At 47.6% G+C, this 16722-nt stretch overlaps 1 protein-coding gene across 2 annotated transcripts; it reads left to right on the forward strand.

Annotated features, from left to right (window-relative positions):
• Positions 1-6312: 6312 nt before the first annotated feature.
• TP53RK (TP53 regulating kinase) lies at positions 6313-15841 on the forward strand. Of its 2 annotated transcripts, none has more exons than XM_074969641.1 (2): positions 6313-6427; positions 12846-15841. In XM_074969641.1, exons 1-2 carry the CDS (start codon positions 6328-6330, stop codon positions 13322-13324), a joined length of 579 nt encoding a protein of 192 aa, XP_074825742.1. In that variant the 5' UTR covers positions 6313-6327; the 3' UTR covers positions 13325-15841. The 2 variants fall into 2 exon arrangements, with proteins under 2 accessions (XP_074825742.1, XP_074825741.1); XM_074969640.1 differs by lacking the exon at positions 6313-6427 and adding an exon at positions 9354-9631.
• Positions 15842-16722: the final 881 nt, after the last annotated feature.

The raw sequence follows: 16722 nt of genomic DNA on the forward strand, positions 1-16722 counted from the left end.
TAACAATCCAAACCAGTGCAGACGACACATTTTCACTTTGAGTCAGATGCCACCAGCAGAAGGTTGATTTTCTTTTTTGGTGATTTGGGTTCTGTAGTTTCTGCATCGGAGTGTTGCTCTTTTAAGACCTCTGCAAGCATGCTCCAAACCTCATCCCTCTCAGATTTTGGAAGGCACTTCAGATTCTGAAACCTTGGGTGAGTGCTATAGATATCTTTAGAAATATCACATTGATACTGTCATAAATATAAAGGGAAGGGTAAACACCTTTAAATCCCTCCTGGCCAGAGGGAAAAACCCTTTTACCTGTAAAGGGTTAAGAAGCTAAGATAACCTTGCTGGTACCTGACCAAAATGACCAATGAGGAGACAAGATACTTTCAAAGCTGGAGCGGGGGGATGGGACACAAAGGGTTCTCTCTGTCTGTGTGATGCTTTTGCCGGGATCAGAGCAGGAATGCAGGTCAGAACTCCTGTAAAAAGTCAATAAGCAATCTAGTTATGTGTTAGATTCTGTTTTGTTTAAATGGCTGATAAAATAAGTTGTGCTGAATGGAATGTATATTCCTGTTTTTGTATCTTTTTGTAACTTAAGATTTTGCCTAGAGGGATTCCCTATGTTTTGAATCTGATTACCCTGTAAGGTATTTACCATCCAGATTTTAGAGGTGATTCTTTTACTTTTTCTTTAATTAAAATTCTCTTTTAAGAACCTGGTTGCTTTTTCATTGTTCTTAAGATCCAAGGATTTGGGTCTGTGGTCACCTATGCAAACTGGTGAGGATTTTTATCAAGCCTTCCCCAGGAAAGGGGGTGTAGTGCTTGGGGGGGGGGGGGGGAATTTTGCAGGGGAAACGTTTCCAAGTGGGCACTTCCCCTGTTCTTTGTGTAACATTTTGGTGGTGGCAGCTTTTAACCTAAGCTGGTAAGAATAAGCTTAGGGGGTCTTTCATGCAGGTCCCCAAATCTGTTCCATAGAGTTCACAGTGGGGAAGGAACCTTGACAGATATCATCTTTGCGTTTTGTCAAATCTGCAGTGAAAGTGTTCTTAAAATGAACATGTGCTGGGTCATCATCAAAGACTGCTATAAAATGAAATATATGGCAGAATGCAGGTAAAACAGAACAGGAGACATACAATTCTCCCCCAAGGAGTTCAGGCACAAATGTAATTAATGCTTTTTTTTAATTAGCATGTCCCCTGGAATGGTGGCTGAAGCATGAAGGGGCATATGAATGTTTAACATATCTGGCACACAAATACCTTTCAATGCCAGCTACAAAAGTGCCATGCAAATGCCTGTTCTCACTTTTTGGTGATCTTCTAAATAAGAAGAGGGCAGCATTATTTCCTGTAAATGTAAACCAACTTGTTTGTCTTAGCTATTGGCTGAACAAGAAGTAGGACTGAATGGACTTGCAGGCTCTGAAGTTTTACATTGTTTTGTTTTTGAGTGCACTTTGACAAAGATTGTACTACAGTACTTGTATGAGGTGAATAATATTTTCCAATTTCTTTGGTTTATCCTTTTTACAGTAAAAATATTTGTGTAATTGAAATCAAAATGTATTTATTACAGAATACAATATATATGGAAATGTAGAAAAATATCAAATTTCAATTGGTATTGTTTAACAGTGCGATTAAATCTGCAATTAATTGTAATTCATTTTTTAATCACTATTAATTTTGAGTTAACTGCAATTAATCGACAGCCCTACAAATAAAATCAGCAAAAGCACAGTTTTGCCAGTATAACTATGTCTACAGTAGAGGCTTTTGCTGGCACAGATGTGTCAGTCATAAATCACACCTCATTATACCCCTGACCAACATAATTGTGCTAGCAGAGGTCTGTAGTGTAGACCTCACCCCATTCTTCTAAATAAATCCTGGAAAAAGTTGTCTGTATGAACTCCATCCTGCTAGATGCCGAGTGCTCTCAAAGTCAGTGGGAATTAAGGGGTCTCAGCCCCTTACAGGATCAGGCTCTATTTCTATTAGCTTGGCCTCCAGTAATTCTTAATTCAATTCGATCATTTATAAAAGGAGGGTTGCACATAACTATGTCAAGGGGAACAAAGTTACACAAGTAAGACATTACAAAGTCCATGCCTCAGTGCAATTCTCCAGAGTGATACAAAATGTGTTTTGTTCCAATAAAATATTGGGTGATACTATAAACGGCTCCAGATTATTTCCAAAGGCTGCACAACCGTTTATTTTCTTAATGAGAAGAGTAAAATAAAATGGAGGAAATGTTTCCTCTTCAACATCCTCTGGAGTTTCCAAAATGTTCATAAGCATGAGATAAATGTCTTAGTTTACCATAACGATTTAATGAAAGGGTTACATGCTGTTTGTATGTGGGTATGGCCTGGCCTAGGCTATAGAATTAGGACAGAATAACTACGTTGCTCTGGGATGTAAAAAAATAACCAAGTCCTTGTGTGGACTGTGCTGGGTGGATGAAGAATTCTTCCATTGAACTAGCTAGCGCCTCTTGTGGAGGTGGGTACTTACATCAACAGGTGAATCCCTCCTTTCAGTGTAAACACTATCTATGTTGAGGTGCTATAGCAGCAGAGCTATATATAGTGTACTAACTGTAAACTAGCCCTGTGTGCATATGTGCATGCAGGTCTATGTGTTAGAGTGCACACTATAGGCATAGAGCTTGCTGGACATGAATAAATGTGCATATAGCTTGATTTGAGTGCAAGGTTAAACTGTGTGTGTGGTTTAAAAAAGTGTGAGACTGTTTTGGGGCTAGTTGAGATAACTGAACACCCTGAGCTGATCAGCTTGAAATGTACATAAGGTGAGGATACAAGCAATTGGTCCTTACACGATCTGCAAAGCAATTGGTCCTTATATGATCTGTACTTTGTCCAAACCAATTAGATTCAAGAATAGATGTTTTAGTAGCCTGGAAAAAGTATATAAACTGTATAGTTTGATACAAATGATTTAAAATTATGGTATCACCCTGTACCTAAACCCCTTGAGTCTGAGCCCCTGGTTTGCACGGGCACAGCACTATTATATGCCTAACAAAGTAACCTGAGTGATGAGCTGGAGCTGAACTGAGCTTTTGGATCCCAAGGAACTGGATGAAGTGTTCTCCCAGAACTGGATGAGGTGGTCTGGATTAGTCAATTGGAAGAGATCTCGGAGGGAATCCCAACACATGCATGGGCTTATGTGTGTGTAAACTCTGCCCAGAGCACTATGAAATATCAGAGCTTTTTAAAATAGTATTTGCAAATTGGGACCATGCAAAACAGGAATACAGATATTTCCTGGCTAAATGCTAGAGCATCCTGTGTAAACGGCCTAAGACAAATGGACTTGGGACATAATAAGAGAGGGAAGAACCATGGGGTAGATCTCTTTTATCATCCAAAGCTGTTACTGAAAGCTTGTAAATATTTGTAAATGTAAATATTTCCCCAGCATGACCCCACCACATGATGCTGAAGTAAGCTATGTGGAATGTGTTAATAAAATAAACATCTGAAACAAATGATGTGGTAGGGAAAACAAGGACAAAATGGACTTGAAACATTTCCAAATGTAACAATCTAATTATTTATATGGACTGGACAAAATCTCTTGTACAGCCTGTGTTTCCTGAAGAACATAAAGAATACCCCAATATGGGCGAATAGCCCAAGGGAGTAGTGGGTTGCATTGTGTGCCATTAAAATTCAGTTGTGGTGTTGAGAGCACGAGCTGTTACAAACTAAGTAGTTGGCTAGATACCTCCAATGTATTTAAAACATCTGTGAAAGATTAATGAGTCTTGTTCATGCCTCTGTGACCCAACACCTCATATTCTTCATAAATATTGCTATGATATGAATATGGCATAAATAATGTGTTCTATGCAAGATGGGTCATGTGAGGTATCATTGGAAAGGTTATGATTTGCTGAATATGATTATCCTATTTGTATGCATGTATCATTTCTGTATCTGATGTTAGGAATATTGACTATGTAACAATTACTGTGTTTACACCTGGGGAACACCCACCAGACAGTAGGCAATCAGCCTGGATAGGCCATTATGAAGAACAATAGCATCTTCAGTCCTAATCTCCCACTTTCCTGAGAAGCTTCCTGGGATGCTGCTTTGACACTGCAGAGTCATGTGATCATGTCACCGGGTACTGGACCCCATCTTGGCCCAGGATGACTGCTGAGAACATCTAAGAAACAAGGGTGGGGAGGGGGAGAAGAAGAGCTGAGCCTAGGCCAGAAAAGGTGTCTGGCCTGTGAAAGAAATGCCTAAACAACATTTAGGGTGAGGAAATTACTACTTGTAACCAGTTTCTTTAATGTGTTAAACTTACTTTGCATGTTTTTATTTGCTCAGTAATCTGCTTTGGTCTGTCTGCATCTCTTATGAACACTTAAAACCTACCTTTTGTAGTCAAACTTGTTTTTGTTTTTTCTAAAACATAGCTTGTGGAATTCATAACTGGGGGGGGGGGAGGGAGGCAGGCAAAAAGCTGTGCATATCTTCTGCCACATTTGTTGGAGACCCCAGGGCATGGCCACTAGTTAAGTCAAGGGGATGGAAGGCCATAAGGATTGAGGAAGTCACCCTGCTGAAGGCCTAAGGGCTTCTTCTTAACCCCCCTTAATAGAATTCAGGCCTGGCTGGTTTGAGTAAGCTCTTTTGCTCTTAAAACAACGTTGCAGCCGCAGATAATGCCTTAGTGTAAGGTTTGCTGACGCCAAGTTAAAAATAATAGATAGTTACAAGGCCAGGCAGGATGTGCTGGTTGTTTAAGTTGCTAGGAATGTTTGTTAGAGGTTGCAGGAAATAAACATTGTTGTAACCCATATAAGGAAGGCAGAGTATTTGTGCAAAGTTTTAATTGGCTGATGTGTAGTGCAGTAGCATTAAGGAATATAAAAGTGTGTGTAATGACCTGCTCTGGGTGCAGGATTTGAGATTCTATTCTCCCTGTACCTTGTTTGCAGCTGCAAATAAACTCTTCTGCTTCTCCACCCCGTTGTGATTATTGAGTGAAACACACTGGGTAACGAACCCCTGCTGTTGTTTTGCCTCTCGGCACTGGGTGCCGGCAACACATTGAAGGAGGGAGCGAATTTCATGAGCTTATGCTATACTCTTTTCTGTGCAGCACAAGACAATACAACTTCGGATTTGCACCCCGGGGCCTGGGACTGAAGCCAAAACCCAAGCCCCACTGCTCAGGGCCGCAGCTGAAGCCTGAGCCCCAGCAACTGGGGTTGAAGCCCGAGCCCACAACCTACTTGGGGTAGTGGGGCTCAGGCTTTGACATTAGGCGCCTCCCCGCCCCGCCTGGGGCGGCAGGCACTGGCCATCTCAGATCTCTCTCCCTCCTTCTGAGGTCATGTAGTAATGTTTGTTGGAAGGGGGTCATGGCACAATGAAGTCTGAGAACCCCTGTTCTATACTCTCTCTCTTTCTTCTACTAACACACAAGGCCCTCCTCAGCCAGGAGCTATGTGGGGGTGGCCAACTGAAGATGTCATGTGAGCACTATTGAGCTGAATCAGCTTACAACGCTGGCAGGATTCCAGAGAATTGATGGCACTTCACTATTGATTAACTTTTCTGTAAAGTAACCATTAACTGTCAGCACGATGAATGATTTGACTCTTACTTATTGGGGAGGGGGAGCTGGAACTAAGCTGATAGGGTGGAAAACAAGCACCTTACTTAACCTTAGCTGACATCTCTCCCCATCCACTTCCTCTGTGTCATACCTCCCAGCACCAAGTGTGGTCTTAGCTAACTGAGGCCCTGATTCTGTGAAGGATAAAGCACAGGCACACTGATGGGCCTGCTGAGATCTCCATTGACTTCAGTGAAGCTCTGTGTGCGCACAGCAGAATGCCTCTGCAATATGGATTGCAGGATCAGGGTCCCAGATTGTAAGCTCCTTGTGACAGACACTGTGCCTTCATTCTCCAGGGATGCCTATGGTACTATATGCAAATGTCACATTCAAGGGCAGTGAATTATACATTATATGGGCCTGTGGTACCTGGGCTCCAGCAAATTCAGGGCCCAGGGGGCCAGGCTCCACCGATGTTCAGGGCTGGGTCTCTCCCCCAGCTCTGCCACCCCCACATGCATCCCCTGGCCCCACCTGCTGCCTCCGCACACCACACCCAAGTGTCCCTGCCTGCCCTGGGCAGCGGGTGGCTGGCCCCTGCAGCTCCACACTGCCTCCCTCACTGGCCACTGTTAAGTTTGGCTCCACGGTAGCAGCACTGGGAGCAAGCTGAGGCAGCTGCTGCACTGGAGGAGGGAAGGAGCGCATGGCAGCCCCCACACCCTGGCAGCTGACTCCAAGTCAACTCTGTGGGAGCAGGGGTTTATCCTGGCTGGACCTCCTGAGCAGCAGCCGGGGTGGCTTGGGTGAGTGTCAGGCCAGGGAGGGAGGGGCCCCCCTCCCCTGGAGCTCACTGCTGCTGGCGGGGAGGAGGCTGGGGGGAGTTGTCCTCTCTGGCCCCCAGGCCCAGGGCAGCCTGCCTGCTGCACCCCAAACTCCTCATCCCTGGCCCAGCCCCACACCCTGCACCCTCTGTCCCAGCTGGGTGTGGGCTCTGAGCACCCAAACCACCTCCTGCACCCCAACACCCTGTCTCAGCTCAGAGCCTGCACCCAAACTCTCTCCTAGAGCCTGCACCCCAAACCCCCTCCTGAACCCAAACACCCTCCCAGAATCTGCACCCGCTCCTGTACCCCTACCCCAGCTCAGAGTCTGCACCCAGCATACAAACTCCTTCACAGAGCCTGCACCCAACCCCCCTCCCAGAGCCTTAGGCAGGTGTGTGTGTGTGTGCGTGGGGGGTGGGGGAGACTATTTGGAACCATTCTGGGCACCACCAAAAATTCTCCAAACCTGCTGCCCCGGTCACATTCTATTAATGTAAGGCTGGATAGAGCCTGGCCTTCATGCTGGTGAGCAGTTGGAAGGCTCAGGGTGAGCAGGAGCCTTCCTTCCTCTTTGCATAGCCCATAGGAGAGCCTGGCAGAGCTGTTTTCCCTGTGCTCTGGGGAGTGCAGGGACCACCGTGCTCTCCTGTGGGCACAGAAGAGCTCCAAGTGTGTGGGAAGGAGCCAGGGCAATAACTCGGCACACACTGGAATTCATGCACCTCAGAAAACAGTATAGCAGCAGGGCTACTTCCCCTACTACAGGTTGGAGACCTCTGGGTGGCATTCTGCCTTCCGGAGTTCCCTGCTGGGGTAGTGCAGCAGGACTGCGCCTTGAAGAACTGTAAGCTCTAGGGGTAGGAACCGGCTTCTTGTCTGTGCCTTGCGAAGCATGGAGCATGCTGCCAGCACTTGGAATGACTAATCCTAGCGCTCATTTACTCTCTATTGCGGGTCCCAATCAGCAGCTGGTAGCAAGGCTCTCCGTTCTGTACAGAATAATTCATTCCTTTGTGCACACACTTCCTGGCATGCTCTTCTGCATATCGCATCCAAGAGCTCTCCTGCTCATGGTGACTTCAGTGAGGCGCTGGGGGTCAGGGTCCTGGCAGGGAGCATGGGGGAAGGTGCAGGCACCACGCTTTTATTCCTGATGGGATGGGACAGCAGAGATGCAGGCAGTGCCCCAGCTTTGCTGGCAGCTCAGCAGCTGCAGAGTGCTCTGAGTTCCTGAGTCCCATTCCTGCAGTGGCAGCAGCAGAAGTTAAAGGAAGTTTCATTCTCAGGGGGATAAGGCCAAAGGGCAGCTTCTTACAAGGGGAGGCAACCGGAGTGATGATCCATCACATATTAGTTATATACTATTTACTGAGTGGAGCATAGAGAAGGGGGAAGCAGGGTGTAGTGGGGAACGAGGAGGTATATAGTGAAAGGAGGAAATATAGAGAGGGCACACAGAGAGAAGGCAGTACAGGGTGCGAGAAGGTGGTATAGACAGGATAGGGTAATACATGATAGGAGGGTAGTATAGAGGGGCTGGGTGATACATAGCCAGAGGGCATTATACAGGGGATGGTGTGATCTGTGGCAAGAGGGTTGTATTGAGGGGTGGAGTGATAGACCTGAGTAGGGTTGCCAACTTTCTAATCACACAAAACCAAACACCCCTGCCCTGCCCCTTCTCTGAGGCCCCACCCTGCTCGCTCCATCCCTGCTCCCTCTGTTGCTTGCTCTCCCCTATCCTCAGGAGACAGGAGGTTGGGGGCCAGGAGGAATTTGGGTTGCGGGGTCCCAATGGTGCTTACCATGGCTCTCAGAAGTGACCGCCAGGTCTGTGCAGCCCCTAGACACATGGGCGGCTAGGGAGGCTCGGCGTGCTGCCCTCATGCCCGCAGCTTCCATTGGTCGCGGTTTCCGGCCAATGGGATCTGCGGAGCTGGCAGTGAGGTGGGGGCAGCGTGCGGAGCCTCTGTGGCCACCCCCATGTGAGGGGCCGCAAGGACCTGGCAGCCGCTTCCAGGAGCTGCACGGTACTAGGGCAAGCAGGGAGCCTGCGGTAGCCCTGGGCCCCTGCTGAGCTGCTGACCGGAGCCGCCAGGGTCCGTTTTCAACTGGGTGTTCCAGTCGAAAACTATACGCCTGGCATGCCTAGATCTGAGAGGGCAAGAGGGACCTATAGACGGGAGAAGCAGTAATATAGAGGGGCGGGGTGATTCATAGAGGGAGGGCAGTATAGAGGGGGTGGAGTGACAGGATTGGATAGTGCTGCCTGGAGGGCCTGTAGAGGGGAGAGGGTGGTATAGAGGGACTGGGTGATACACGGGAAGAGCGGCATGGGGCGGGGTGATACACAGTGAGGGCGTTATAGAGGGGTGGAGTGAACATGAGGAGGGAGGTAGGGGTTGGGTCAATACATGGCAAGGGCGATCCACGAGGAGGGAGGTATGTGGGTGGCGAGATACACGGGGAGGGCGGTGTAGAGGGGCGGGGCAATACACGGGAAGAGCGGTATGGGGACGGGTGATACACAGTGAGGGCGTTATAGAGGGGCGGGGCGATACATGGCGAGGGCGGTATAGAGGAGCGGGGCGATACATGGCGAGGGCGGTATAGAGGGGCAGGAAGATATGCGACGAAGGCGCTACAGGGAGCAGGGCGATACACGGGGAGGGGAGGAGCGGGGCGGTGCCGGTCTGGGTTTGCGGGCTGCCTCGTAGGCCGGTGTAACGCGCAGGAGCCGCGGGCTGACTGGCGGAGCTACAGTCTCCGCCCTTTAACGCTCTCCTGGGCGGTTCGGCTGTTTCCGGGAGCCGAGCCCGAAGCTTCCCGAGGGCCGCGGTAAGTCACGTGGTACGGAGGGGGCGGTGTCGTGCTCCTTCCCCCTCACGCAGGTTACGCCGGCCGCGGAGCTGACGTACGCCGGTAGCGTACGGGCCCCATCCATCATGGCCGACGGGGGAGGGGAGGCGGGAGCGAGCGCGGTGTCCCTCCCGCCGCTGCAGGGGTTGCAGCTGGTGCAGCAGGGGGCCGAGGCGCGGCTCTACCGGGGACAGTTCCTGGGCCGGCTGGCTGTGGTCAAGCTCCGCTTCCCCAAGCGCTACCGGCACCCGGCGCTGGAGGAGCGGCTGAGCCGGCGGCGGACGGCGCAGGAGGCCCGCTCCTTGCTGCGCTGCCGCCGGGCAGGTGGGGCTGAGAGATGGGGGGCTAGAAGGGGGCTCTGCAGGGTGGGTCTGGGGGACTCTCTGAAAATGGGAGGGCGGGCTCAGCCTAGGGGCAGAGGGGGGCTCTAGGGGTGGGTCGGGGGGGTCTTAGCTCAGGGGTGGAGGGGGGCTCTGGGGTGGGTGTGCTGGGGGGGTGAGTCTATGGTGAGATGGGGGTTGCTTGTAGGGCGGGGAGAAGAAGACTTCTGCAGTTTCCACAATATGCTATGCATCCGATGAAGTGAGCTGTAGCTCACGAAAGCTCATGCTCAAATAAACTGGTTAGTCTCTAAGGTGCCACAAGTCCTCCTTTTCTTTTTTCTTTTTTCTTTTTACGAATACAGACTAACACGGCTGTTACTCTGAAACCTGTTAAAATGTAGAGTGACATATCTTTGTTGCCCGGAAGTAGGAAGAAGTTCACACCTCTGAGTGTAGTAGCTATTCCAACCTGACCTCCAGTGTAAATGTGGCTAGGTTGACAGAAGAATGCTTCCCTTGACCTAGCTACCCGGGCTGGGAGGTGACTTACCTACAGGGATAGAAAAATCCCTTCTGTTACCGTTGGAAGCCTCTAGTGTATAGCGCTACAGCACTGTAGTTGTGTTGCTGTAGTGTAGACATGCCCATATTCTGAAGTAGTGTCAACACAAGAAGCTATTCTGGAAGCTGTTGTGCCCTAAATTCACACTTTATCTTACTCTGAAATAACTTTCAAGTGTAGACAAGCTCTTGGATAGATAATAGGGACAGCCTAAATTACAGTGGGGCAAAAGTGAAGCAGGGAGATAAACCCTTGACCTTCAGAGCACCATCCACTAATGCAGGGGTTCTCAAACTTCATTGCACTACCACCCCCTGTTATACCAATAAAATAAAAACCAGCAGGATCTTATTAAAGGGAAAAAGTCAAAATACCACATTTATTGTGAATACAGAAAGAATCATAGTAAGCAGTTAGTTATAGCTATAACATTCCATTCAATCTCATATTTATTCACACATTCATTCATACAAACACACACACACAGGTTCTGCAAGGTTGTTATCATAGTTACCAGCCTTAGAGTTGCTCATGCCAAGCCACTGGCCAGGTGGGCTGGACATGAGGAGGGAGCAGGGCCTTGTCAGATGCTCATCTGATGCTCCTGGAAGTTGGTTTGCAGAATCAGACCCCAAAGTTCTCACTTTTTAGAGTCTATTTTTATAGGAATTTCTTCCTATGCCAGTCTATGGGAATTGCTTCATCATGCTGTTGCTGAATCAATCAGCAGATAGCACATTCCTGATGGCGGGGCTGCTAGATGTTATCTTGTTCTTTGGTTCTCCCATTCTTGAGGCTGTTGGGTGGATTCCAGTCTGCCCTCCGGGGGTCCTCTGGTTATTTCTACTTGACGCCTTCTTCAGCCGATGGACACTGGATTCTTAGGCTGGCACCTCCCTGATCATTCAGTTATTATCCACACCAAGCATCCATCCACATACATCCTCTATCTCTATTTTAATCACAATTGTTAATACAACAAAAGGCCGGGGAGTCTCTGGGTGCTGTTTCTGTTGTTAGAGTATTGCTTTGAGTCTCTCTCTCTGTGAATTGCTTTGAGAACGGACTCTGTCTTAGAATGTACTAAGACAATTAGTAGCTTGCAAGTTTCACACATAGAGGGAGAGAAACAGTACCAAAAACCAAGAGACCTCTTAATTAGTAATACCCCGGAATTTAAACTATGGGGAATCAAACTCATTTGTGATTTTAATACAGAACTACTTTAATATGATCCAACACCGCTTCTGACAACAAAAATTACTACACAACCCCAGGACGTGGGGCTGAAGCCTGAGCCTGCTCGAGCCCACTGCCCGGGCTGGAGGGGCCAGAGCCCGAGCCCCACCACCCCAGACAGGGGACATAAAGCCGAAGCCTGAGGGCTTCAGCCCCAGGCAGAGTGCCTGTAACCTGAGCCCTGCTGCACAGGGGTGAAGCTAAAGCCTGACCCTCACTGCCCAGGGCTGAAGCCCTCAGGCTTGAGCTTTCGGCTTTGGCCCCGAGCCCCAGCAAGTCTAAGATAGCTCTGTTGACCCCATTAAAACAGTGTGATATTTATCTTCATCTGCAATTTCAAGATGCTTGTGTGGTAATTTTTTCTTCTCACAAAGAGCAAATAACTGGTGTGTGTGTCTTTGTCATCTTTCTGATTTATTGTACTTGCTCAGGATCTGCTCAAAATGCTGCCATGCCTAGGACAAAATCCTAGCATATATTTTGCATCTGCCAGACAAATGTGTTTTGGTAGGAGAGGAAGAGTGCTTAATTCTGTATTCCACTGAAAGTGCAGGGGGGATTTAAGGATAGATAATGAAATTTCAGGAGTTGAAATTTAGAGTTTGTCTACGTTATGGGGGATCCAGTGGCATAGCTACAGTGCCGTAGCCATGTTGCCATAATCCTGTGGTGCAATCCCATTCTAAAGTGATGGAAGGGTTGTGTGGGTTTTTTTGTGTGTGTGGCTATTGGAAAACCACCTCCCTGAGTGACAGTAGGTAGGTGGATGGAAGCATTTTTCTGTCGACCTAGCTGTGTTTTATGCAGTGGGTTAGGCTGGCATAGCTATGGTTGTTGGGTGTGGATTTTTCACACATCTGAGCATCATAGGTCGACAGAACTATATTCTAAAGCCTGGTCTACACTGGGGGGAGGGATTTATCTAAGGTACACAACTTCAGCTATGAATAATGTAGCTGAAGTTGACGTACTTAGATCTACTTACTGTGGTGTCTTCACTGCGGTAAATCGACGGCTGACGCTCTCCCATCGGCTCTGCCTGCACCTCTCGCCCTGGTGGAGTACCAGAGTTGACGGGAGAGCGCTCGGCAGTTGATTTATTGTGTCTAGACTAGACGCAATAAATTGACCCCTGCTAGATCGATTGCTGCCCGTCGATCCAGCGGGTAATGTAGACAAGCCCTAAATGTAAACCAGGCGCTAGGCAGGGCAGTAAAGCTCAACGCTGCTAAACTTGGGCTTGTCAGTGCCCACTAGGGGTCAGGATTTTGAGCTTCTGTCCCAATTCCAGGATAGTGTTGTAAACTTCTAAGGGTGCATTTGATTTATGTAATTGTAAATTTTGAATATCATAAAGCAAGCTGAACATTCTTAAAGCTAAAGGCTAGCATTTCATCAACTCTTTTTTTAATAGGGATTTCTGCACCAGTGGTTTACTTTGTGGATTATGTCTCCAACTGTATATATCTTGAAGATATCGCAGGATCAACTACAGTTCGGGATTATATAACTTCTGTACAGCAAAGTGGAAATGATACCAGCAACCTCTTTCTCTTAGCAGAAAAGATAGGTGAGGTTTTGGCACGAATGCATGATGATGATCTTATCCATGGAGATCTTACAACTTCCAACATGCTTTTGCGACCACCAGTAGAAGAGCTGGACCTGGTGCTGATAGATTTTGGACTGAGTTTTATTTCTGGTCTTCCTGAGGATAAAGGAGTAGATTTGTATGTTTTGGAGAAAGCTTTTCTGAGTACTCATCCAAACACAGACACTCTGTTTGAAGCCCTGCTGAAGAAGTACTCGACTACATCTAAAAAATCAAGCCCTGTGATCAAAAAGCTGGATGAAGTACGACTAAGAGGAAGAAAGAGATCCATGGTTGGATAGAAGAAAGCAGAGTTTGTTGGAGGGTAGGGGAAATGTAACTTCCTATGGTGTGCAAATGTGCTTATGTTTATTAATTGTTTGGTCTTATTTAATAATTCACCATTTTGGTAGCCTTCATTGTCTTAAAGTGTACAATAAACCAGTTTAATCCAACATGGTGGTCATCCTTGTACAGCCATCTGACAAGTGGCTCAGAGTAACCAAGTTAAAGATAGGTGATGAGAGTGCAGGAGGGAAAGTAACAGCTGAGGTGGGAACAGTTGCTTTTCTTGTCTCCTAACTATTAGATATCCCTTTTTAAAAAGAAAAATCCAATATTTGTAGTGTTTTTTTGCTATGCAAACATAGAGCTTGTATTGTTCGAGCATTAAAAATGTTACATGCTTATTGCAGTAAATTTGGGAAAGTGTAAATTTCGGCTCGCTCTGTTTTCAAATCAACTTTGTTTCCTTAAGCCAATAGTCAGTTACATCCGTAATAAAAATGACCAGTTCCTCTGCTGACGATCTTTCGGTTAAACAAAAACGTTGCAACTTTCCATGTAGAGTTTCTGTAAGAAGGAGTGCTTCCATTCTGACTGTTTAAGCCCTCTAAAATTAATCAGTTTTTTATCAGAGTATAGCAACAGCAGAATGCCATAGTGGATCAGAGGTGAGGTCCATGTACTCTGGTATCCTGTTTCCAACTCTGGTCAATATCAGACACTTCAGAGGAAAATGTATTCCTGGGGGAATTTTGCACCAAAAAATTAAAATTCTGCATATTTTATTTGTCAAAACACAATATAATCATGCCATTTTCAATTATTTTGGTAATTGATTTCAAAATACCTGTCATCAAGTATGTCTGTAATGATACAGATGACAAAAAGGATTCCCCTCAGTAGTAGGGAGTTAAAGAAACCCTAGGACAACTCAGTTCCAGTTTCTCTGTGATGCTTTTGTTGGGTGCCTCACACATGCCAGGGGAAAACTCAGCCCCTCCAATCTTTTAGTTGGTTCTTGTTTTTTTGCCCTCCCCCCATATAGTTAGCATATTTCAAATTCCTAAGTAGAGGATGCTGGCAGGAAGAGGGAGCCGTGGAGCCAGACACCCACATCCCCTCCCCTCCTGAGTCCAATGGTGGGGCACCTCCCGGCCCAAATGTCCACATCCCCAGAGTCCAGCTGCAGGCTCTACTCCGCAGTTTCATTACCATCCTGCCAGGCAGAGATGACTTATACCTGCTGATAGTGTGTGTGGGGGGGGGAGGGGGGCACAATTTAAAGGTTTGGCTGTCCCAGAACAACTCGAGTCATGCTCCCCCGTAGCAGGCCTCACCCCCTCCTTACTTAAGTCTCCCTTCCTGCAAAGCAGCAGCTCCTCCCTGCAGCTCCCAGCTTTTGCTTCTGCCTCTTCTGGCAGCTGCTGTGCAGGGAGGAGGTTTGGCTGCACCATGTGACTAAGCGGGGCCAGCAAACCTGGGAACTGCAGCCTGCCCAAGCCTCCTGGGCAGGACACTTAGATCAAGAGAGAGACTTTTCTATTAGCTTTTTTCCCTTCAAGTATCCTATGGTTACCCTATCATCAGTGCTAGCAACAGTGGGGCGTGTAGGTAGCATAGACTGTGGCTCTCAACCTTTTCAGACTACTGTACTCCTTTTAGGGGTCTGTCTTGCATACCCCTAGTTTCACCTCACTCAAAAACTACATGCTTACAAAATCAGGCTTAAAAATGCACAAGTGTCACAGCAGAGTATTACTGAAAAATTGCTGACTTTCTCATTTTTACCATATAATTATAAAATAACTCAATTGGAATATAAATATTGTCTTTACATTTCAGTGTATAGTTTATAGAGCAGTATAAATAAGTCATTGTATAAAATATTAGTTTGTGCTGACTTCGCTAGTGCTTTTTATGTAGCCTGTTGTAAAACTAGGTAAATATCTAGATGAGTTGCTGTACCCCTTGGAAGACCTCTGTGTACCACCAGGGGTACACGTAACCCTGGTTGAGAACCACTGGCATAGACAAACCAATGTTCTTTTAACCATTCTGTCACCTAGAAATGCCAGCAGCCACTGTATCCTATAGTACTCCCATCATTCCTGAGGATGAAGACAGAAGTTACATGTGCAGTGGTAGGAAACGTGAAGAAAAATATGAGCATAGGTGCAGCCACCTCTCCAATAGTTAAGTGGTCCTTTGCATATAATAGCAAGAGAATGTACTTTGGTGTTCTCATTCTGTTGACTTTTAAATACCTGACAGAGTACTAGTGCACACTCTTGATCATAAGGGACAGCAGGAAGAATTTTGGAGAGATGGCTGAATGATCCAATTCCATATTATGTTGAAACCTCTGGATCAGCTCAAGATCGGTCTAAAGCAGGGGTGGGCACACTTTTTGACCCGAGGGCCATATTGGGGTTGCAAAACTCTATGGAAGGCTGGGTAGGGAAGGCTGCTGCCCCCTATCTGCCCACTCCTACTTCCTGTCCCCTGACTGCCCCCCGCAGAACCATCGAACCATCCAACCCCCCCCCTTTGTCCCCTGCCTGCCCCCTCCTGGGACCCCCTGCCCCTAACCTCCCTCCCATGACCCCACCTGCTCCCTGTTCCCTGACTGCCCCGGCCCCTATCCACACCCTTGCCCCCTGACAGGCCCCCTGGGACTCCCATGCCTATCCAACCCCCCTGACTGCCCCCCCCTGGGACCCCCTGCCCCTTCTCCAACCCCCCCCCCCCACCATGCCGGTCAGAGCGGCAGGAGCTCGCAGCTGCCTGGCTGGAGCCTGCCCTGCCGCCCAGAGCAGGGGAGGGGCCGGGGGCTAGTCTTCCCAGCCGGGAGCTCAAGGGCTGGGTAGGACGGTCCCGTGGGCTGGATGTGGCCTGCGGGCTGTAGTTTGCCCATCTCTGGTCTGAAGCCTGGAAATGTATACTTGACTGTCTTTCAAACAAACTTGAGTTGCTTTGTGGTGTGGGTTTTAAGTCTTCTCTGATCTGTGGACCAGTAAAGGTCCCCTGCCACTGTCAGGATGGGGGTTTGGCTAGTGGTGTTCAAAATTCTCTCTTCCCACGCTGTTGCTATTTACTACTTGCTTATCACTCTACCCCAGAGGTGGCTGCATTGCAGTGATAAAGTGTAAAATATCTTAGAAAATTAAAAGATGGGTACATTCCTTTTTGAAGAAAGGAAGGAGAGAGCAGATGTTGCAGAAACATTATTATTTATATAACTGGATCCGGATGCTGTTACCTCCAGGTAGCTGCTCTTGTGTAATAAGTTCCTTGCCTGGAAGTGGTTGGGATCACCCTTGGCATTAAAATGAAAAAACAAACAAAAGCATTTATAGGAGTGACCCGACCTCTGCATTGATTCTGTGCTCAGCAGAGGTGCTGCTTCCTTCCAGTC

This window comes from Natator depressus, chromosome 13 (genome assembly GCF_965152275.1).
Source record: "Natator depressus isolate rNatDep1 chromosome 13, rNatDep2.hap1, whole genome shotgun sequence".
NCBI lineage: Eukaryota > Metazoa > Chordata > Testudines > Cheloniidae > Natator > Natator depressus.